General features: G+C 42.6%; 1 protein-coding gene across 1 annotated transcript in view; it reads right to left on the bottom strand.

Moving 5' to 3' along the window:
* LOC119209782 (collagen alpha-1(XI) chain-like) overlaps positions 1-23931 on the bottom strand; it is a 61072-nt gene that overhangs the window by 3908 nt on the left and 33233 nt on the right. The window contains exons 31-62 of the mRNA XM_037459350.2: positions 23668-23721; positions 21271-21324; positions 20147-20191; positions 19835-19888; positions 19504-19548; positions 19139-19192; positions 18932-18985; positions 18170-18223; positions 17663-17770; positions 17021-17110; positions 14949-15002; positions 13145-13252; positions 12925-13032; positions 12220-12273; positions 11892-11945; positions 9503-9610; positions 7247-7300; positions 6815-6868; positions 6629-6682; positions 6388-6441; positions 5762-5869; positions 5557-5610; positions 5313-5366; positions 4974-5027; positions 3436-3489; positions 1794-1901; positions 1546-1599; positions 1207-1260; positions 765-872; positions 347-400; positions 217-252; positions 68-121 (exon numbers count right to left, since the gene is read on the bottom strand). Coding sequence (XP_037315247.2) covers positions 68-121; positions 217-252; positions 347-400; positions 765-872; positions 1207-1260; positions 1546-1599; positions 1794-1901; positions 3436-3489; positions 4974-5027; positions 5313-5366; positions 5557-5610; positions 5762-5869; positions 6388-6441; positions 6629-6682; positions 6815-6868; positions 7247-7300; positions 9503-9610; positions 11892-11945; positions 12220-12273; positions 12925-13032; positions 13145-13252; positions 14949-15002; positions 17021-17110; positions 17663-17770; positions 18170-18223; positions 18932-18985; positions 19139-19192; positions 19504-19548; positions 19835-19888; positions 20147-20191; positions 21271-21324; positions 23668-23721 — 2106 coding nt within the window. The remainder of the gene's footprint in view (positions 1-67; positions 122-216; positions 253-346; positions 401-764; positions 873-1206; positions 1261-1545; positions 1600-1793; positions 1902-3435; positions 3490-4973; positions 5028-5312; positions 5367-5556; positions 5611-5761; positions 5870-6387; positions 6442-6628; positions 6683-6814; positions 6869-7246; positions 7301-9502; positions 9611-11891; positions 11946-12219; positions 12274-12924; positions 13033-13144; positions 13253-14948; positions 15003-17020; positions 17111-17662; positions 17771-18169; positions 18224-18931; positions 18986-19138; positions 19193-19503; positions 19549-19834; positions 19889-20146; positions 20192-21270; positions 21325-23667; positions 23722-23931) is intronic.

The following is a 23931-nucleotide window of genomic DNA, read 5'->3' as shown; positions in this document are numbered from 1 at the left end:
ATGCAGTAGTATGTACAATAGTAATGCTTGGTTGGATCAATTGAAAGACAATAAACGGGTAACTTACAGGGGGTCCAGGTGGTCCAATCAGTCCAGTGTCTCCCTTCTGACCCGTTGAACCCTGACAGAAGACAAAGTATCACGGCCACTATTATAAAGAACATCTTTCCCGCAACACACACAACGGGCTTCAAATGATGCAAATACACGACTTACAGATGATCCCTTTGAACCTTTCTGTCCGTGAGGCCCCTGTTTGGAAATAATTCATTAAGATATGAATAACAGCAATGGTGTAAAAAAAAGTTTGACATTATTTCTGACCAATACAATAAATGGAACTTACAGAAAGTCCAGGCGGACCAGGAGGGCCGACAGGACCACTGGAGCCACCAGAACCCTTAACACAGATAGCGGATCACATTAGTCTGAATGCAATATACAGACGTCTGGTTTGTAAAATGATTTTTGATGACTCCAAAGCGTGTTTGATATTTACAATAACTTCAAATTCATGGCATGCACCACATGGGACACACTTGGTTTATGTTCATATATCGCAGAATCATTCCTTTTCACACCATAAATTTGAAAAATGTTTGTAAATGTATAATATAAGATAATTTCCATTTTACTATATAGTGGTATTGTGTGGACCAAGTTATACTTGAATGAATACATTTATGCCATGCCTTTATTAATACACATTCGAGTGGAGATGACAATTATATTTCAATAAAGCTAATACTCTGCCTGACACTTACAGCGTCGCCCTTGCCACCGGCAGTACCCTGAGGTCCAGGCAATCCTCGGTCTCCCTTTTCTCCAAACTCACCAGGTGGTCCAATTAGGCCGATAAGACCCGGATGACCCTGGAGCGAAAAAAAAAAAGAGGGACAAAAGTTTGGAAATATATTTTGAGAACTAAACAAATATTTGTACCAATTACATTTTTGAATCTGAAGCAACCTGTCACATTGGCAATTTGATATTAATTCCTGTGTATTTACATTGCAGCGATAATATTATTGGATTCACACATATTCATTCACCGTGTGAAAGCCCAGAGCAGAAGCTTTCTTTATCCCCAACATAGAGACAGAGGCAACGGGCCCAGTCGTTGCTTACTTTGGAAGCATCAGATGAAGTGCAAAGGCAGATATGAGAAATACACAATTTGAGATTCGCTTCGTCGTGATATCTTACCTTCTCTCCCTTCCAGCCAGAGTCACCTTTTATACCGAGAAGTCCAGGGGGGCCCTGTGGAGGGGAACGAGTCCGTTTGTCAACATTATTGCCCCATTACTGCCGTGAAATGAATACACAAGTCTGACAGTGACAGCCATCACAGCGGTGACGGTTGCCTGTCTCCCTTCTTACTGCCGCTTAACTTTTAAAAAGCAACTAGACATTAGATCAGCTTATCTGAATCGACTGATTGATGTAACTGCATCTCGTCAATGAATGTTATGACCGAAATCTGGTATATTGGCTAAAAAATTTTTTATTAAATGGCTGTATTTTGACAAGGAGAACATGTCTTACTATTGGTCCAGGAGGGCCGTCTTGACCAGAAGCACCAGGTAGGCCTTGCTCACCCTGGAAAAAAAGGCAATAAGATTTAAAAGATACTAAAACTGTTTCTCTGTAGCTATACATGTTCAAAATATATCTGTGATACTAACATTTTCAACCGTGTACATTTACTCCGTACAGATGAGTTCCATTAAATGTGCTATTTCAAACAGGTCATACATCTGAAACATGAACAGATCTTTAACAAATTAACTCACAACAGGGCCAGGAATTCCACGCAGTCCCTCAGCACCAGACTTCCCAGCAGGCCCCTGAGGTCCAACAGGTCCAGTTTTCCCTACGGGCCCTTCAGCACCAGCTTCCCCCTGTAAACCGCCCCACAAAATAACATATAAGGGTCTGGCAATTGCAAATGTTCTTTAGTTACAGTAGTTAAAACCCTTTTTTGATTTTTTTGGTGCATGAGATACAAACAAAACCAGGACTCGCTGTTAAAAACTTGGCTCGTCGGTAAAGCTGGTGTTTTTTTTTAAAATGTGTGTATGGTCACACGTCTTTTCACCGAGGACAACAAAAACATCATCCGACTTGGTCGTTAAAGAAATCCTGCAAACAGAAGCCACATTGTTCAAATACTCAATGTTTTCCTCCCACGCACATTTGTAACCAGATCTGTTGTTTCTGAGCAGCCGGTTTTCACGTATTAAAGCTCCATTTGTGTCATATTGACTACGGGCTGAGGAGAGGGAAATTAAATTGCTCTCAAAACCAATTAGGCTGGGATTAGAAACTGTGGGAGCAGCGAGCAGCCTTTGTCTCGTCTCCATCAAGTCAACTCCAATCCTGTAACTCGATGTGGACACATTGTGTGTGTGTGTGTGTGTGTGTGTGTGTGTGTGTGTGTGTGTGTGTGTGTGTGTGTGTGTGTGTCTGCGTGGGAGACGGAGGACGACGAACAACAAAAGGAAGGAGCGAGGCTCTCTTCGGGATTCATCAGGTTTTCTGTCAGTGCTTTAAACCAAGTTATTGACAAAAAAAAAAAAAAAACCCAATTAATTCTTTAAGGCTTACAAAGACATTTCGTATTTGATGCTCTTCAACAGAACAAGTGAACACACTGCTATGGATTTTAACAAAGGCAACGGACTCAAGGAACCTACTGAGAAAAATTCATACATCACACATTCTTGAAACTATACATGAATGTCGATCCAATCGGGATATCATAGGAACGGTTTGTAATTATTTCTTGGACATCTATGCTTTTCAGCCATTTCATGGGGGAAAAGAAAGGCAACATAACGGCTCCCTGTGGACTTCTAGTAGAACAGTAGAGTTTTTTCCTTTTGTTTTGTTGATCTCTTCCCGAAGGACACATTACACCTCCAGCTAGTTAACATTGATATAAAGAATGCTGGAAATTTCTAATTTGCAAATGTTTTATGAGGAAGAAAATGCATTTAATATCCTTGTTTAACCTCAAGGATACACAGGAATTTTTGGTAGCAATACTTAAATGATATCTTTTTTTAAAAATAATTGTTATTAGCTGCACTTAATTAAACAGCAAGTCAACGAAACATGGTACTAAACAAATTTAATAAAAAAAAAAAAAGAAATATGAACTTGTAAAAAGTAACGTAGTACCTTGGTTGAATATTTGTGGTTCAAATTCCCCTCTGACATTTTCAGAGTGCAATTCTGAGTCGGATCACTCGAACCGACAGTGGGTTTGATCAAACTCCTCTCCTATCAGGATCAATTCTGCGGCTCGATTGATTATACATGCGAGTTTCAACTTTGTTCCACTAATCAAATTGGATCATCCGAAATGATTTGACTTGAACAACATCCACAGCTGATTGTAATTTGCAGAAGCCAAAAGGCTTGACCTTTTACCTTTGATCCCTTTTCTCCTTGTCTGCCCTCCTGACCTGCTGACCCAATAGGACCCTGAAGAGAACAACAAAAGTATAGTTTGTACATGAAAAACATGTAAACAAAGACATAAACCTTTCATTGGATTTCAAAACAATACAATGCAACTTAATAACTGTACTCTCTTAAAGTCAAATCATTTACATGATCACATGGAAAATAACACAATAAATACATGTCTCTAAAAAAGGAAAACCCTCCAACATTAGTGTTTCATGTACATACTGTATATTGTTCAGCTGATGTATGCTGTGACATTGAATCTTTTTTTTAAGAGAAAGGGCTACGCAGGACCAGACAACATCCGTGCAAGCAAATTGACCTACATTCCAGACCCACTGGGCTAAAAGCACATCAGCATTTTCACCAAACAGCCTGTGGTCAAAACCTTGTAAGTGGGCTGTCATTTGCCATTAGAAACCATAATCAAATAGACCAAACAAAAGCCACTGGTCTTCAATGTAGGTTATGAGCTCTGGTCACGGTGTGTGCATTAGTTAAAGTGCACACGTGTGTGTGTGTGTGTGTGTGTGCTAATGTAGTCATGCAGCCACATGCATCAGTGAGCACCTGACCAAAGTCAATTTCGAAGAGATATTGGCGAAAGACACTAACCCTGAACTACCTTTGAAAAAGGATGAAAAATCATATTGCAGAGTCCATTAATATGTTCCATGGCCTCTGTCATAGTCCTAAAATGTGCTTACCATAGCAACGTTTCAAAATGTGTGATGGAGCAGTCCGAGAAAAACAAGCAAACTACTGTAGGTGAATCTCTAAGTAAATGTTTTCTATCTATTTACTGTTATCTCAGGTCAACAATGAGCTAGTTCGATCTGTAATATGTAGAATATGTAGTTTAGTCCAGTGGTTGTTATCAATAGGCTCCATCCAATACATGGCAGTGTGAATCTGAGGGGTTATTACAAACTTGTGAAATATTGGAGATTGCACACTTATGGCCTGGTTTATTGGGGGACCCTTCTGAAAGGTTTAGCTGGGAAATCGTTCTTGAATATAAAAGTATCTATTTTTCATGTTGTGCCAGCCATTTATACACCAAATTAATGTCGTGCTTTATTATTAATTGCCAAAAAGTAATTATAGTAAATGGATTACATTGTAAAAAAAATGGCATGCTATAAAATAACATATTGTCAGCTCACGTCTGATGTGACAGAAAGGGCATCGAGGGACAGAAATTAAAGTGGCAACTTAATTTCCTGACGATTAACTGCAAGTCAAACTCGCAATACATCAATATTCTCCGACAGTATGATCTCTGTCTGCGGCTGCTGTCTATTCCAGACACTCTCAGAAGATTAACTAATGGTTATGACTTCTTATTGAACTAAAACATACAGTCCTAACAGAAAATAACTCTATCATGAATTTGTACCACCCCACAGTGGTTCAAAATAGATCCGAGCGTTTTGAAGAGATCATCAAGAGAGTACCAGAAGTTTTCTGTCATTCGTCATTTTTCAAAATGAACTCACCCTTTTGCCTGGAGGTCCTGGTACTCCAGCCTCCCCAGATGGACCAGAAGGACCCTAACGTAGAATAGAAAGAACATTTCACTGCAATTCACAAAGACTGAATGAGCTTTGTTTCATGATTATATTTTTTCTGGATTTTAATGTTTAAGGAAACCCATGATATAATGACTAGATGCTGCCAATTAAAGCTTGTCTGCTTTCTCAGGTTAGTACACACATTACGTTTATCATCTTGCTGTATTCTCGCACATCTTTGTCTACATGGGAGATTCCTTTTAGTGTTTGAATGTGATCAAACTGGATCATTTGTGTTTTACTCGGCCAGTAGGTAAGACTTACTTGTTGGCCAGCCTCTCCGTCGTCTCCTTTGTCACCCGATAAACCGTCAATACCCTAAAACAAAATGCACAAATGAATACATTAGACAGCTCCTGCACTTAACTGTACCTACTGAAACAAAATCCTCCTTGTGGTAGAAGCAACGATGTCCCATCAAAAATGGAACAAAATAGCTTATAAAAGTATCTACTTCTCGCTTAACGGTACGATATAAGATCGACTGAGGAATAAATGTAGCACTTACTGCAGCACCAGGTTCTCCAGGGGGACCATGGTCTCCTGGGAAGCCAACGGGTCCCTGGAGACAGATGGAGACAATGAGAAGACTGAGCATTGATATTTGAAATTGCCTCAAACACTTTTCTGACAGCTCGACTGACTCATACAACAGGGATTCTACTTCCGTGGCTGTGTGTGTGTGTGTGTGTGTGACAGTGGAAGGTACATACTGGGTTTCCCTTGGGTCCGTCATCTCCTGGGGGTCCGCGGGCCCCGGCGGGTCCAGCAGCTCCAGGTGGGCCAGTTTCTCCCTTCTCACCGGTCTCTCCTCTGGGTCCCTGAGGGGGAAACGCATCACGAGCTTGTCACCACGAAGACCACATTCACACTTCTTTGATGACGTCATGCTAAATAAGGCACGAGCAGCATGTGTAACCTAATCCCCCCCCACCCATACAATAGCATAATAGCACGCCTTTAAGGGTTTGGCTCTGACTAAAGAGCCGCAATGTGAGCGTGATTACAAACTCGTAGCACCTTAGATAGTGACCTCGATGCGAAATGAATCACTGGCCGTCACCGTCATTCAGAAAAACGTCTGGTTATTGTGACGCCTTTATCACATGCCTTTCCTGGGGTAAGATACTTACAGGTAGCTGAAGTGCCAAATAATGGACATATTATTATGGTATTCTGTGCGTTCACAGATTGTTTGAACAGTCACAACTACGCACTGTAAGGGGTGAATTGTGTGCTGCTATTTTTCATGCATTGTAAGTGCTGTTTTTCACATTTAGGCTACAATTATACTATCTGTAAATATATCCTGATTATTTTAGCATGTAACTGTACTTACCCCGGTACCAGGCTCTCCATGTGGTCCAGGGTTGCCAGCTTCACCGGTTTCTCCCTATAATGTGAGTGTGAAAATGTGAATTAACACACCAGATAATCTCATGAGCAGTCCAACTTTGGTTTTTATACACACAAACTGTGCTTTGTGGTAAAAATGACTACTTTGTTTAGGGGCAAAAAGAGAAAAAAAGGAAATTTACAAAAGAAATTAACAAAATGTGCAACCATCAGTTGTTTCATACCTTCTCACCAACGCCTCCCATCGCACCAATACCACCAGTAGGACCTTGAGCACCCTGGGGAGGAATCATAATGAGGATATCTATTAGCCAAAGAAGGGTCAGAAGTGTGATGAAACTGTTTTATTATATGACTGAGGCCTCTTTAAATAGAAAAAAATGTAATTCATTATAAAAAATCCAACTTACATTGGCTCCGCTTGAACCCTGAGGACCTCTAGGGCCAGGAGGACCGGGTGGACCCTGCCAGCAACAAAAGAGGTTATGTTGAGTATGTTGCAGAAGGCAAGCTTAACATAATGTCTACATTACACTTAAAAAAATCAATTCAACAGACTTGGAAATTACTCGCTGCTACAGTATTAGTGTTTTCTTTTAGTAATCAGAGGTTATTCACCAGTTACTTATTTACAAAGAAATTGTGTAAAACAATGGCAAATATACAAAAAACATTATGCACACAACTAAGTTTAGTTTTGCGTGGAAGTTTTCAGCAATGTTTGTTGTGTACAATCTTCCATGGAAATCGAGGAGTCACCAAACTCCAAAACGTCAGAAACAATCTTCCGCTTTGTACGTGAACACAACGTGAATCTGAGTCACTGAGATAGCGCCACTCACCATTGCTCCAACGTCTCCGTTCTCTCCCTTCTCACCAGGAGGGCCCGGCATTCCCTGCAAAGCAGACGGATATTCTTCAGATCAAGGAAAACGAAAAAAGGGGGTCACGTGACGCGGGCAGAAACACATTTCCTTGCTGTTCATTAACAGCTACTAAACAGGTGACGCGTATTGATGGAAAATGCATTAATACAAGCGGAATAAACTCCGAGTGTAAACAGACAATTAGTCAAAAGGGACACCTATTGTAATTAAAGGGTAGGGGGAGCTTGTGTATAATCAGCCTGTGTAAATTGCCGGGTGGGCGCTCCATCCATCTATGTCCACTGGAAAGTGGAAACAAAGAGGACGGTGCAGGTGGTACGTATTAACCAGTTTTGGGATTCAATCACGTTTGACCAAAACAGTGTGGGCACAACTTGGGAAGTAGCTGTGATTTGCTTTTTTTTGTAGCTCATTGTTTATCTGCATAATTGCAGTTATTATTTGTTGTGTTAGATAAGCTGCGGTGATGGTGGATGCGTAATTATTAGCGGGGTAGAAAATGGGTTTATGATAAGTTACCGTGAGAATGTAATGACGCGGGAATCGATCACCGGGATCACGTACGTGTAGTTTTTGGCCCATTTGGTTTGGCTTAATGTACCTCTGGAATGCTACTGAAGGCTAATCTATAACAGGTTGTGACAGGGACTTCAGTCACAGTAACAAAGCGCCTTGGTAAGAATGGAAAAATAAAGCAGCAAACTATTTCATGCATTATGTTTGGATGTGATGAGCTCTTGATCAATGCTCATCTTGTTCCGCTCCTTTATTAAAAATAAGTACTAATGGATTAGCAGGCCAGGAATAAAGTGAGTGAAATCAACACACACACACACACAGAAATGCACACACAACTACCCGTATTTGCTCAAATAATAGAGTAACAATAAATAAATGTTTAATTAATGATTTGTCCTTTCCTAGCCATGACCCATAAGGACATACTGGTGTAATCAAAACTCTCATCTTAACCTACATCTCAGCCTCTGGATCTGAAGAATTCATCTACTCAGCGAGGACTCTATTATTCCGCGGCAAAGAGAGCCCTGAATGATGGAAGCCTTTCAAAGCAAAGCCATTCGTTCCCCATAGAGGAAAATCATTATTGCTGCGGATAATTGAATTGAAGAGCTGAGCTCGCAGTGGCTTCTGCCATCTAGTGAAGGGCAGCTTAGCCAAACATAATTAAAAGAGTGCAGATTGAGTGCATTATGCCCAATTAGAAGCCAATTGCACTTAATAACGACGCTATCTGGCCCTATTGACCACAAGGGCTTTGCTCTAACTTCATCCTCCACGACTTTGGATAATCGACTCCTATATATTCAAAATGTGCCATTTCTGCATTCATTGCCACAGCTTGTTGTTTAAATGAGCAGATACTCTGCCCTGAGAAGTTTTTGAGTTAAGCATTGTCTTAATCTCAGTGGACTATCACTGTGACTATCGCTGTGCCAGGGTATTATGGGTTTTGGGACTCATTGTATAACTTTTGCTTGATGGTGAATAAAGAGTAGGCTCAATTGACTCGTACACTACGTTCTAGTAAGCATTTATTCGCTATTATCTTGTGAAAGTTGCAAAAGGGGAAACGTGTAAAGTCAGTTAAATGAAACGTCCTCGCTAAACACCTATGATACAACACACTAAGTTAGGTTTCATCTGAAAAAACCCACCAGTGGAATGGAATTGAAGAAGGGTGCATTTTATAGTTTGTGTTTCGTGTAGGACTGTGTATAAAGGAGGCGGCTTTATAACACAGATATTTTTTAGGATTACAGCTTTGATTCCTGAATGAGCATTGTTTATAGATATATATCTATTATGAGACATATTCTCATACTATACATTGATTTAAATATGCTAATTACCACATTCTTTTTGTGTGGGAGCACTGCAAGGAAGGGGTGTACTGCACGATAAAGTGATTTTAGACTCAGTGGAAAACCAACGGCAGTCTTAACTCCACCATTAATGGAGCGGCAAAATGCCAAATGCAAAATGTTAGCAGTGGTGATGGATTTTTTTAGCACCACCTATGCTATCCTTGAGGGGGGGGGGCATTGTTTGCCCCTGAGCAATGCAAAGTGTTATCAAAAGCCAGGGCGGCATTAATAAATGATGCTGTTTTGATGTAATGTAAATGATGTAAGGAAAGGTGCAATGTTGTCGGTTTAGAGGGTGTGTTTTGAATAAAATATGTAGACTTACCTGCAGTCCGACGGGTCCTAGTAGACCGGGGAATCCTCGGGCTCCCTCGTCTCCTTTCTGGCCAAACATACCCTGCTGTCCTCTCGGCCCGGACTCACCATCAGTGCCCTGTTGAGGTCGCAGCCCATTAGATCTAAACATCTGTTTTCGGATCCCCCATTAGCCAAAGCTTTGGCGAAAGCAAGTCCAGAGATACTGGTATATATCTATTATGGAGCACATCCAAGGTCCCGTGCTAGAGGGTGGGACAGACAGTTTACCTTAATGCCTTTTTGTGAATGCCTCATTTTGCAATTTCACCCATTCATCAATTCCCTACACCTGCTCACCTTTTTGAGCAGGGGAGGCTATGTTTGTGCATTTGGAGCATAATACAAGCTCAAGCATTGCATGATACAGTAAACCCACAGTGTGTGAAAGATGCTGACTTCCTCTGGGAAGTGGAGTATGAGTGCGGAGGATAGAAAAGGGGAGGCCACGGGGAAGGAGCGAAGTGCTGACGAAACCGGGAGTTTTCAGTTCAAACACGTGTCAGCGCTTTAAAGTGCTTGTGGAGCTCTCGCTGAGCCCCGGGACGTGCAGGCAGCCCACGGCACCGGTGCTGAATGCAAAGCGGTTTCAGAGGGAAATGTTGGGTGATTGGAACCGAGGGACTCCGAGACGTGGTGGACTACCTTTAGGGTTTAGAGAGGCTTCAACCCAAGCAACTGTGTCACAGCTCCTCGGGGGGGGGGGGATCAAAATTTGGAAACGAGCGTTTGAACTGAAACGCTGCATAATTTGTCGTTGGTTTGTAGCGGCTTTCCCCGCGTTGTTTGTTGAAGCAGCGGAGCTCTTTGATCGGTGGAATTGGACGGGACTGTCAACAAACAACAACGAAAGGGAGCCGCAAGCAGTTTTCATGAACAAAATGCAAAGCTCGGGTTTGCGTGCTACTGGGAAGGAAGCGACGGACAAATCGTATTATGGAGAACGGGCTCACTGTTTTCTAATTTACTGTAATTACAGTTGTCACCATGAGTCAATACATAATAACTTGTGCTAAAGCTGTAAATGAGGTATTTTCTGGATTCTGTAGATATTAAACATGGGTTTGTCTAAAATTTGAAGTGTAGCTGTGATCAAATGAGACACCTGAGGTACTGGAGGCATCTAAATGGCTGTTGAAGGGTTTTTGTTTGCCTCATGTTAGGGGATAAACCTTTTCTCAACACCAAATTGTCCTTTTTCTCCGCCAAGGGACATTTCCACCCATTTTCTTTTACATTTACTTATTTTTCTTAGACACCAAGGAATGCACGATGACAATTAAACTAAAGAAATGGAAGCATTAGTATGTCATTCTAACTTCTTGACCTAAGTTGGATGTTAAAGAAAATACAGAATAATGAGCTACTGTAGACCTCTTTCAACCATCATTTTCCTAGGATTGAGAGATGGAGAAAATAGTGTAGACGGCATCAGGACAGAAAGCGGGTAGATAATGGTGAAATTACACAGCACGAGGAAGGTCTCAGTTATGAAGGCATGAATACACATGAGCAGACTCACTCGCCAGGATAAACAACTGTTAAATAATTTGTTATTCAGCTTGGGTGCACTACCTGCTCGCGGCCATCCGTCTCACCCGGTCTATTCTAACCCCCACAGAGCGCTGCAGATGCTGAATTTTTGCCAAGAATGGTTGTTAAGGCCTGATAATTTATAGCAATGAGATCTCAGTTGCCCACAGGCCATCAGCTATTGTAGAAATATGACTTGTTTCCGTTTTTGGTAATGAGATCGATGAGGTGAGGATGTTCTGCGGCATACAGCACAAAACAGTGACGGAATGAAGAGAAAACTTATCGTGAAGAAATAAAAAATAAGGAAATTGTTTACTAACAGCACAAAGTGTCTAAAGGACAAGCTGTTAATTAAAGAAGAAAAAAATATGTGGGGCACCTTGCCGCCAGTAATAGTCATGATTGCAATTACATTTTTTTAAAACAATAAAATGACGGGAACCCATGAATAAATGGGGACTGAAGCCAAAGTTTTTGCACAGGTGACAGTAGAAAGCAATGCTTCTTGTACATTGTATCCCTGGCCTGGCTGGAGCTTACCCACCAACAAAACGACACACGGTCCACTTTTGCGTTATATTTCTAAAACGGCTAAAGCTCATTTAGCTCATTTTCAGAAATGACAATGCAGAACATTGCATACATTGTTTGCAAGATAACCTTTTTAAATGCAAAACTTTTGTTTTTAGAGTAAATAATGGTGCGTATTTTCCTTTCACATATGACAGAACATGACCTTCACTACTAAAAGTGAACCAAGAGTGCATACTATTATATTACGAGGGAAAAGTCAACATCGGAAGGCCGAAGGAAGCCACACTCACAGCTGGACCAGGAGCTCCGAGGACACCTTGAAGACCGCTCGAGCCTGGTGGACCCTAAAAACACGAAGAGCAAAGAAAACTTGTGGATTGGAAACTGGGTCAACCAAACTCACACTTTATACAGTACGCACTACACATGAATGGAACAAAGTACCAACTCTATATTACATGCCGCAGATTGTTAACTGCAAGAACTGTGTTCTTTGATTTAATCAGCAACAGAAATAGAGTTTTTTGTTCAAATAGCGGGATTTATCATTCAATGCCCATTGACCCTTTCAAAAGATAAAACGATGTACAATTAATAGAGAGAAAAAGAAAGACTCACAAGTTCACCCTTGTCTCCTTTGCTTCCCTTCTGTCCGGGTCCACCAACTTCTCCCTGAGGTGTACAATAAAACAGAAGAGCTCACATCTCTCACTCTCTCATGCATTTTAAAAGGCTCTCGCCTTGTTAAGTCCAATATCTTTAAGTGTCACCTCAACCAAGAGTGGGTAGTAAATATTTCTCCAGAGATTCTAATTTGATTGGCCCACATGGCAAGTAGGCCAAGTGTATGCAATTAATTGATTGGCTCCTCGTCTAACCCCATTGGCAACAGCGTGACGGAAGACGTGACTGGGATTGCAGAGGCCTTGTAGTTCACAAAGATAGAGGTCTTTGGTTGAATGTTGATGTGGGATTGTCAGATCTGAAGGTAAATGTTTGTCTGATTGTGTTAATACATGTTTTAATGCTAATTTTGTTTATTGAATGCAATGATCTGATAGTAATGTTATTATCGTACAAGGCTGGAGGCCAAACATGCTGCAAATAACAATTACTTCCTATTTCCTTTTCACAACTCTAGACACATTTTGAAGATCCTGACAGTAAACATGCATGATTTTCCTTGATGTTATCATAGTCTTTTTCCCTTTGTGGTTAAACTACATTGGTTTGGATTTCATTAGGAAGGGGTGGCAGGTTACAGACGGTGAAATGTTTAAATCAAGGATCACGAGAAGAAGAAGAAGAACATCTCTACTTTACCTTGTCACCGTCCTCTCCAGGGGGACCCTGAGGACCGCCAGGACCAGGGAGGCCGACGGGGCCTTGGATCCCGTCACGGCCGGCAGGACCGACGGGACCTTTCTCTCCCTAAACGCATTGCAATCATTGAGAAGTGTCACATTATCGTCAGTCGAATAAAAAATAAAAAAGCCAAAGTGAGGGACTTGACTGAGCGGGAGCTGGATAAAAAAATACTCACAGGCCCTCCTTTTTCTCCAGCAGGGCCAGGTGGTCCTTGGGGGCCATTGCGTCCTGTCAGACCAATGGGACCTCCGGGGCCAGCAGCGCCTCTCTCTCCAGTAGAACCCTGTCACCGAAGAACAGGGAGCCATCAGTCACTGCCGCGTCGTGTGGCAGCTAATTACAGAAGTCCATGTAGAAACAGCTGAATGTTTCAAATTCTGACTTCACAGGATGGCTGCACTTTTGTCTCACTTTTTTTTTTACATATTTGAATGAATAATCCTATTTTTTCGTCATATTACACAATCAAAAAGGTTTTAGCTTAGGACAATACAACTTAAAGTTGTTGAATTTGCATTAGGCACAAATTAGATGTACAATACAACCTTTGCATTTCATACAATACAACGAGACTTTTATATTACAGTATATTGACCCTACAGTAAGCCTCAAAGCTTCACAAGGAGCAGAGCGGTGCCGCTGAACAAAATCGTATCTAACTAGTAGGATTCAGCTGCTCTCCTCTGCCAAGGCCTTGTGCAAAGTCTTTTAATTCATTCCCACATCACACTGTACCACTATCCGACTTTTCACTGTGCTCAGGTGGGTGCTCATCGGTTTATTACGACATTCTCCTTCTTAGGTCTCGGACTGCCTTTAATAAAACTTGCATGTGTTCAAGCCCAACATTTCACCCCGATTCCCCCCATTGCACACACACACACACACACACACACACACACACACACACACACACACTACACACAATGATTCAGCTGCTGACGGAAGCTGCCACCTGGCACTCACATGCCTGGCCCATTTCTCCCTCAGACACACACACAAAGCACCAAACCGCCCCCCCCCTGCAGCCTGCCAACCTGCCGCCAGGACACGCAGTGCAGTCGCTCACACAAATCTCTTTGACTTTGCATTCTTTCCTTTTGCTTCCCTGCAGCTCATTTCAACCATGTTATTTGAAATCTTGAAATCCGTGTTTTTTTTTTGCTTGAAAAAAAAACGTTGTGTTTGTGACTCAACTTGTTGTACTCTGGCGTTAGTTTCTTTTTGTTGCAGCTTCTATTGAAACAGCACCACACACCACACAGCACCCAAAACAGCTCAATCTGGCAGGAAATCGATGGAGGAAAACATCAGACGCGCGCCGCCATCGAACAGCCAACTCCTTTTGGAGTTCTTTTGTCAAACACTATCAAAGCAGTCTATCACATGTTCATCCAATGGCTCACTGTCAAGACAATTTAAGAAAAACCATCTGATTTTGCAGTGGAAATGGTTTCACTCTTTTTCACTCCGAGCTCTGCATATCCGCTGTCATCTCATGTGGCGCTCTGTCGCCGCTAAGCAGCGGCAATTATCGGGAGCCTGCGCTTAGCGCTTGAACAAAATGTCAGACAGTTCAAAGCTGCCTGTCGGTGGGCTTGAATTCACCGCCGTAGCGCAGCTTTTCATCACATATATATGTATATATATATATATATATATCTCTTGTTACAAAAGCCACTCCTGCTCCTTTTCACAAACGTAAGGTACAGCACAGGTTATGAATGCAGCCGCAGCATCCAGGAGCACATCTCTTACCATGCTGCGCTTAAAACAAGTGCATCAGTGCATTGCAGTCGTACCAACCTGCCTTCCACTACCACCTCCTCCACCGCATTTTACTAATGTGTGCTGCCGAATGACTGGAGAGCATAATTGCACAGCGTGTGCAACTCCGTTCTCCAAAAACGCACAAGTCACTTTTCACCGTAATCTCTACGGTAGGCGAGATGAGGTAACCATAGTGACGGGCTACTTACGATGGGGCCGGCGGGACCCTGAGGCCCCTCTCCTCCCTTTAAGCCAGCTGGACCCTGAAAGCAAAGGAACGGCAGAGGGTTAGGTCCCGTTCATTGCAGGCTGCGCTCAGCGCCATTCATACAGCAGTAATCACAGCTGTCATACAGGCTTTTAAATGTTACCGTGTGCGTGCATGTGTGCACACTTTGGAGGTTTGTGTATGCATGTGTATGTGCATGTGTGTGTGTGTGGAAGGCTTGGATCCAGAAAGGCATTGAGGAACTTGTCATTTCTGTGCTATGTTCAGACAAAAAAGGGAGGACTTTTCAGTAATTACAGTAGTTATAATCTTTCCGGACCTTGGTGATGATGTGAAGATACAAGTGGATAAAAGTTTCTTGTTTTGACCCTGATAGTTACGTTTTCTAACAGCATGCCTTGCAGATTGTATGTACGTAAAAGCACTCACAAATCCATGTGACCCTGTGACGATTTACTAAGGGAGGAGGTCATTAAAGGGTCAGCTCCTCAAAAATTTGGGGAAATCCAGTTTTTAAGCAGCTGGGTGTGTTTCGTCAACAGTTCACTCCAATTAACACAATTTAAAAAATGAATAATAGAAACCTAACACGTACAGACTCTAGTTATAATATGCACTAATCTGTGGCCATATTTGTATTAGAAAAGCAAAACAATACTATGAATGGAAATGAAAAAAGGGACGGCTAAGTTAAAAGGCCTGCGGTAGCCCACAGGTTCAAGTATTGTCCATATATCTCCACGGTATCCCAATCCTTGAATGGCAATGCCTGTGCCGCTGAATAATAGCACCAGGAGGCTGAAATTGCATATGGAAAACACAATTCACCAGAGGCAGTAAAGTCTTTCATTATAATAACTAATTTACAGGCTCCGACTGAGCCGAGGGGGGGGGGGGGGGGGGGGGGGAGCAGACGCTGCCAGGCAGGCTCTCACTCTCTACTTCCTCGGGTTGCGTATTTCAGCATGGTGCATTAGAAGATCTTTGTGTGCCACACACGAAAAACGTTATATACTGCCTTGGATACTTTACCCCTCCTCTTGAGTGGGCGAAAAAGAGTCTGTATGTGTGTGTGTGTGTGTGCATTAAACTATTTTCTTCTTTTTTTTGGAAGGCGGCTCCATTCTCCCAGCAAACACAAGTGGATGCACTTGTTACGTGCTTGCTCATACAACAGGTGTGTGTGTTTATGTCAGTTTACGTTGGTGTGTGTCTGGACTTTGAGGAGGAGTGGGTAGCTTTAAATGCTTCGCGTAGACTGTGCGTCTGTGTGTGTGTGTGTGTGTGTGTGTGTGTGTGTGTGTGTGTGTGTGTGTGTGTGTGTGTGTGTACAGCCTCTATGAAGAGAAAGCCTCTGCACACATGGAACCAACATAACGTTGGTAATAAGTCTGGGCTGTGATGTCGTGTTCTCTCTTAATGGTCAGCCTTGAAATGAGCTTCTGCCTCAGTCCCTCAAGCTGATCCTCAGTCAGCCTCCAACTGCCAACCGCATCACCTTGAACTTTTTCTTACCCAGGCCCACTTCTTTCGGGAATTAATTTGAGGTTACTCAGCGGGCTATAGGGTTCATGTGATGTGCTCACAAAGTCGTGGGTGTGATTCAGAATCAGAGGGCTTGGACTTATTCTTCGATCTAACACCTGACAGGAATTCCTTGGAGGAAAGGATCTGCAACTAGAGCAGCTCTAACTTTGAAAGTAATTGCATCTAAAATGCACAGACAAGAGCCAATCAAATACATTTCACTGGTTAAAATGCTTCAGCAAAATCCATTTATAACAAAACACAACCTTGCTGAGATTGATGTTGATAAGATTTTTTCAATATGTCTGGCTCAGTTCTCTCTTATTACTTCTATGTGAGCCGGTTCTACACCTTTCCATCATGTCTACCGCCAAGCCTGACATTTGGTTTAACAGCAGGTAGTAACCATGGTAATTGGGGGTTGGAGCTAGATTCAGCCGGGTGTGTGCTCCGAATGGGATGACACGCTTCTATTTTCACGTGTATGTTTGCATGAGTATATTAATTAGTGTGTCTGTTTGTTACCATGGCTCCTGGGAGACCTCTTGTCCCTTGAAATCCCCTCAAACCAGAAGGTCCTGCCTTGCCACCGGGGCCCTGAGATCCTGGATCACCCTAAAGAGGGAGATCAAAAAATGCACCGACTTTAGTGATGTGATATATTGTTATATGATTATTGAGTAAAGTTGCTTTAGGTGAAAAGGAGAGATGAATGTGTTAAAATGTCAGAGGAAATGCTTTGAAAAAACTATAAAAGACATCATCTTTTTGATTAAAGTTGAAATTATACATTTTGTGAGGACAACAGCAAGTCATTAAGGAGTGAAGGAGGAAGAAAAGATGTGCCGGTTGTTACCAAACAACCATCAAAGGAACTTTTAATCCTCAAACCCATTCATTTTGAACAATAAGGGTGCACTTTATTGGTTTATACGGCATGCAATCCTAAAGAGAAAAAACATCTTAAAAACAAGTTTATTTGCACGAGGTTGGCCAAAAAGTAGTTTGTTTTACCATAACTAACAATAGAACGTTTGAGTATAAGAAGTAATAAGGAAAAATAACTAACAAGAAATAACCTCCACGGAAAGAGAGTGGTCCTGTTGGCACAATACATGGAACTCCTTATGACTGGTGCACTTTTTTAGCATTACATCATCCATTTACCTTTCCACCCTCTTTTCCAGCAGCTCCGGGTAGACCTTGCTCACCAGGTGGACCAGGAGAGCCCGGATGTCCTCGCTCTCCGCTGGGTCCCGTCTCTCCAGTCGGGCCCTGTCAGGGACAACAGACAGAGGGCTTGAGGTGGACGTGCTATAGAATTGTCTTCCAACCTGTCGTTAAAAGATACATGATATGGATGCAATATCGGGGCAGTGCATAAGAGGGTTAGGATGTCTCACAATTAAATCCTACTTTTTCTGTGGCAAATGGGAGTCTTAAATAGATGGAAGAATTTGTATTTGGCCCAGGCTTCATTACTATCTCACTGAAGAAATTAGCAATTATTCTCAATGCATCTTGTTTACATTCTCTGTGTACATTTATTTTTCTACCACCGTTACTTCTATATACTTGCTAAAATATCTGGGTCTTATAATTCTCCAACAGCAAATTAAAAAAGCTTAAGGGAAGAGGTGAAAATGTAGCGCAGCGCTGTAGGAGCATATCTACCTGTGGTCCAACCACCCCTCCAGGTCCTGGAGGTCCTGTCTTTCCTTGGAAGCCCTGAAGGGAAAAATAGAGATGATGTTAGCTGTACAAATTTAAATAGTATGCACTGTCTACTTTGTGCTGAAGTTATGTGTCTGAGCCAAAAGTTCCATACTGGTGGCAAAAATATGTGTAACTTTTGTTGGTCACGAAAACACTAATCAATTCCTGTAAAGCCCTGCAATACGTTTAGCTACGCAAAGCAAGCCGCTTTTGTTTGAATGTATGCTGTGCAAATAAATATCTTCAACTCATTTGGTCCCATAACAGATGTAAGAATGCTTTACTGGAGCAAGGAGGATCATTTCACATCCTAAGAAGTCCTATTTCCCTACAAGTAAAAGCAGCAATTCTCCCATGGATAAATGTTGAGCATCAACGTGTCTGACTAATAAAGTAGTTCATTGCACTGGCATAAGTAAGTTACAGTAAGTTACTGTTTACTTAATGAGAATTCACCTAATAATAATGCTCAGAAACAAGCTCAACTGAGTCGCAGTGCTGCCCAAACGTTTCTAATACTCTTTACTTTCACACAGAGGACACAATTTGTATGCCGTCTCAGTTATCTTCTTCCTTGTTCTATTTTTTTTTTTTTTGTACCACCTGTCTGAGAGAGCGAAAAACCAAGTTGGGAGCGAGTGGCAGAGAGCGCCGACGCGTGATGGTCAGGGTCGAACGCCACGGCACAAAAGCATCCCTGGATGAGAACTACCCACTCACCGTCTCTCCTCTCTGCCCGGGATGACCGGGCAGCCCATCCTTTCCTGGCGGACCCTGTGGGTACACAGGTAGACAGTTCACACACCCACATTAAGAAATCAGATCGTGAGGAGGTATTAATATTTAAAAAGGTGCTAGGAATAGTGTGGAAATTGACTTTTTTTTGTTGCGGACACTTTATAAGACAGGTTGACAGCGGCTATTTACATTTGGTCCTTTAGGTCCGGGGAAACCGACGGGTCCCTGTGGTCCTTGAGGTCCCTAAAAGGAATTGAGTGGGTAGAGAGGAGAACGGATGACACACACACACAACGCAACTCTAAATGGTTCTTCAAATTTAATTAGATCTCAGCATGCCAAATTAAGCTTCATCATTTATCCACTATTCTCTTTAGGTGTATAGATATACATTTATAATTTGAAGTTGGTAATCAGCAGCTCTTTCTGTATATATACAAATAGCTTTCAGATGAGCTTTGTTTTTAACGAGAAGGTTTCAGTCCCTTGTGTACTATTTTTCCAACAAAATCCAACTGAATCGTACTGCACACAAGAACAAATCTCATACTAACCCTCTCTCCTGGTGGACCCCCTGGTCCATCATTGCCTGAGGTGCCCTGAGGAGAAAGAAACGTTATCAAACTAAACTCAAAAAAATCGTACAAACATTGACATTGAGTCTGATAAAGCAAGCTGAAGAGGCTCATGCGGAAGTTACATTTCTACCTGAGTTGGTACTAAAAACCAGCCTGGTAATTGCCGTTATTGTTATTGTTATGTACCGCAGCGGCATTTTGCATCTGTTCGTGGAATTCACTTTCATGTACTTTCTATAAATAAAATCTAAAGCCCGCGGACACATTTATCATCACTGGCCCCGTCAATATGAATCCTGGCTCTCACCTTTGCACCTGGCTTTCCTGTTGGTCCTCTGGCACCGCGGCCACCACGTGCACCCTTTATACACGGCATATAAAACAACAAGGTAATCAAAAAGGAGATAACGGCCTTTTCAGTATTTAAAAAAAAAATATATAGTATTTAAAAAGATTAAAGAAAAATAAAAAAATACGAAAACACAGGAAGGGATTGTAAAAATGGCTCATCCCGTTTAAAAGAACACAGAATAAAGCCCACACACAACTCCACTAAGGGAGGCTGTTTTAATTTGAACACAATAAAGGATTTATTTGCAGGGCTTGATGAATAGCCTACCGTTGGACCCCGTTGTCCTCGAGGGCCTGCTTTGCCCGCGATTCCCTGAGAACGAAAAACAAAATCTGTGATTAAAGACAAAATCATTCCATGTAAACAGCAGCGAATATAATTGCCTTTTCACCTATTTTTTAACTTTAACTGAATACACTCGAATATCAGACGGACACAGGTGCAGAGGGGATTGGAGTGAAGGATCACATAGACACACCAGAGCATCTTTGGACCAAAATAAATCCTTACATTGCTAAGGTAAGTGGTTGCCCACAGGCACTCGACAGCTTGACCCACCTGTCGGTTCTGGCACGGCGGGGCCACGGGCCGCTGCGTCTCAACGTCTCTCTGAGAGCCGCCACGAGATTTGCTTTTCAATAATAACCCTTAACGCCGCTCTGCGACTCGCCACCTCGTCCTTTCGCCCGTGACGCTTTGCAACCACTCTGCGCTTGTCCAGCCGAACGCCCCCCCCGCCCCCCAAGGGCTCAACCCTGATAACACAAGGCCCAAAGTGTGTGGACGTCCCCCGTCATCCCTCGTCTCTCAGTCGGTCAGTTTGAATTTGGCTGATAATCCATGTTTGGGATCGGGCTCCTTTGTCTGATAGCAGAATCTCCTGAACGAGCCGGGGATGTTAGTAGCATAATAACGCCAGTCCTTTAGGACAAACATGTTCAGGTGTAGACGTGGTTGTGCTGTATTCATCTCTGGTAGAGCGGTTTTAACAAAGTTGGGTTTTGAAACACTAAAATATATATAGTTAATATAGTTTAAAATATAGGGGAATTTACATTTTTTGTTGTATGGGACAGTGTTGTATGGAGTACAAACTCTAACGGTCTGTAAGGGAAACTTGGGATTTTGGGCTAAATGAAAAAAAACTGTTGGTTGTGTGTAAATGTGGTACAAAACATGCAAACAACTCATACGAGTTATTTTGCTGTCCAGATTAATGACCCTAGGTATATTTTAGGTTGAAACATAACAAGAGTTTTGGCCTTTCAGACACAAACCAGAAACCCGAAGCATCAAAGACAAAAGGTTCAAAGGTTCTGACCCTCAAACCATCTGCTTCGCAGGAAAACACGCCGTTATTAGGGAAAAGAAAGAGGAATTCTGTGGCTCACCCTTGCTCCCTTCTCGCCGTTTGCCCCGGGGAATCCAGGAAAGCCGTTGGAGCCCTGCAAGACAAACACAGATAAAGAAAGAATAAAGTGACAGGAGGGGGGGGGGATACATTCTGTAGTTGTAGGGTTTGAAATCAGGGATCATAGTCTGTGTCCAGTGGAAATGTGACAGAGGCTGAAGAGTAAGTAGCACTACCTCTTCATGCTTTATTGAATAAAAACTGGTCCTGATATATGTACTGACACACTAGAACTATAGGTACTTATAGGTTGTCAGATCACATAGATGAATGAGGTCCAAAGAGCCAGAAGCAAAAAGTCTCTTCCTCGCCACTTTGACATTTTTCTGTTGGCAAAATCGGAAGATAAAGAAGGCGTGGGAGCAAATAAAGACAAAGGAAGGGGAAACAGCAGATCCCCCTTGATACCCATCAGCAATTTAGTTATTGGACTTTTGGAAGGCTGTGCCTTCTGATAGCAATGGTTCCAGTCAAACAAATAGTGGGAGGGCAATCACTGTGGGCTGAATGAAAGGAGCACCGAGCCGCTTACCAACACAGCCACGCTGTTTGCACCATTAGGTAGCAAATATATGTATCCAACCAAAAATAATCCTCGTCCCCGTAACACGGCAAGGTCAAGAGCGCGTCCGAGTGTTTTGAGCACGAAACCGACTTTGATGCAATGCACATCTATAGTGCTCATTACTGTCCACATGCATATTTATATGAGGCATAATGCGGTTCAGTATAAGCAAGGGCACTACACCAAGGCAGCGTGGGCAGAATTGCAAGAGGTAAACCGCCCCACATTGTGGAGACAGCAAGAAGGGAGATCTAAGCTGCTTAATTTGTTTTTCACAAAGGTGCAGTTGTGGTAAAACTGAAAGGAGAGGTGGTGCCGGACAAGCCTGACTTGCGCCACAGAGATAAGACAGACCACTGAAGCCTTGTGCAAATGGCATCCTGAATTAAGGGTGGGGGGGTAAGCTGTTAACAGAGAGTGATGGGGTGCAGCAGCCAGAAACACAGCCAGCCGAGGGCTCCGTGCACAGGCTGATCGAGGGGGATAAAGGCTGGAAAAGGACCCCGACTTTGACCCTCAACTTACTTTTGAGGACAATGTGAAAGTGCATAACACACTGCGCACCGGGAACAGGGGAGATTGTCATTTGTTACTCAAACAGCAGCGGATCTGTCACTAAAATTCAGTGAATCAATTTCAGTGAATTAAGAAGTAATTTGTTGTATTGCTAGAGTTAGAGTGGCTGTCACAATCTTCAATACTTTTCCAGACGAAAAAAACTCTGTGGAGAGGAAACAAGGGCATTATTTAAATAATGCGAATGCCAGGATGCTTTTATTGTCTCTGCAGAAACCTTTTTTTTTAACAATAAGAGAAAATCTGATCCAGGGCTCCACTGGGCTTTGTTTAAAACCTTCTATGAATACAAATAAAGGAATATCCTCGGTGTTTTGCAGCCCAGTGAATATTCAGCAATTAAAAGAACATATAAAATGATTCGCAAATTACTGGGGAGAGTATAGTTCATTGGATTAAGTATTTCTCACTTTGTGTAATTCGTCCGGGCCTCTTATTAATTGGTGTGACGCGCTCAGCTCAGATCCCGCTGACATTAATGGACAGGGTGTTGTGAGAGTAGGCGGTGCCTGACCCATCATATCAGTGCCAAGCTGTCAGTGCTGACAACAGCGGAGAGGAAGCAGCTGCAGCAGCACATCTTGATGTTGGATGCAGTGGCAACAGTGGTCAGCAGTGCAAGGAAAATGCTTGTTAGGAAAGGCCTCGAAGAGTCTAAGGAGGGAGGACAGCTGATGACTCCAAGCAGGTGACCAGGCCACTTAGGCCCCCCTAGAAGAGGCGGGCCGAGAGTACAGCAGGTGTCTGCTTGGGTTCGTTTGAGCAAAAAAGGTTTGCCAGCGAGTCTTTGGAAAGGCATGCGAAAGAGCCTTTAGATACGAGTCAATTGTCGATCCGACGTTGTAGCAGGGGATGCAGTCGCTGAGAGAACCAATGCCGATACAGTCATCATTTACATGTGTCCACAAAGCATCAAAGCAGTGGGTTTCAGCAGTAACCTCCTGCTCAGATCAGATAACTAATGTCACAACTGAACATGGTGAAGCAGTATTTCGCTGCCGTGCTGCTCGGCTGAGCTTCCTCTTTGCATTAAAGGTCCACCAACTGCCCTCAGCTTAAGATCTACACCCAAAGCCCTAGCTGGTGTCTTGACTCTTTTCATTGATCTATGCACCCTTCCTTCCATTACTAAGTTGGCAAAACTCTGCTCTGTCGACTTGACCCTTGAGACAAGGCACATGACCTGAACGCCGACGTCCCAAAAATGAAGAATTCCTCTGCACTGTCATCACACACCTTGGTGCCTTGTCGACCAGGATACCCAGGCAATCCGGGGACTCCGAGTTTGCCCTAAAAGGGAGCAAAGTAAGAACAAAACATCAATGGTGAATTATTTTTGTTTCGGCACATATATTGTTTTGCAGACTGCATTAAAGTTCACAGAAGCATTGCGAAAAGTTTGAGTTCTGGTGTATTCCAGTACCCCCCAAAATGTGACTTGACACCCAAATGTAATTTAACTTTGGTTCAGAAACGAAATCTGATGCAACTTTCCGCTGT

The sequence above is a fragment of the Pungitius pungitius genome, chromosome 15 (genome assembly GCF_949316345.1).
Source record: "Pungitius pungitius chromosome 15, fPunPun2.1, whole genome shotgun sequence".
NCBI classification, from domain to species: domain Eukaryota; kingdom Metazoa; phylum Chordata; class Actinopteri; order Perciformes; family Gasterosteidae; genus Pungitius; species Pungitius pungitius.
Note: the sequence above shows the minus strand (reverse complement) of the source record. Positions and strands in the feature narration are given on the sequence as shown.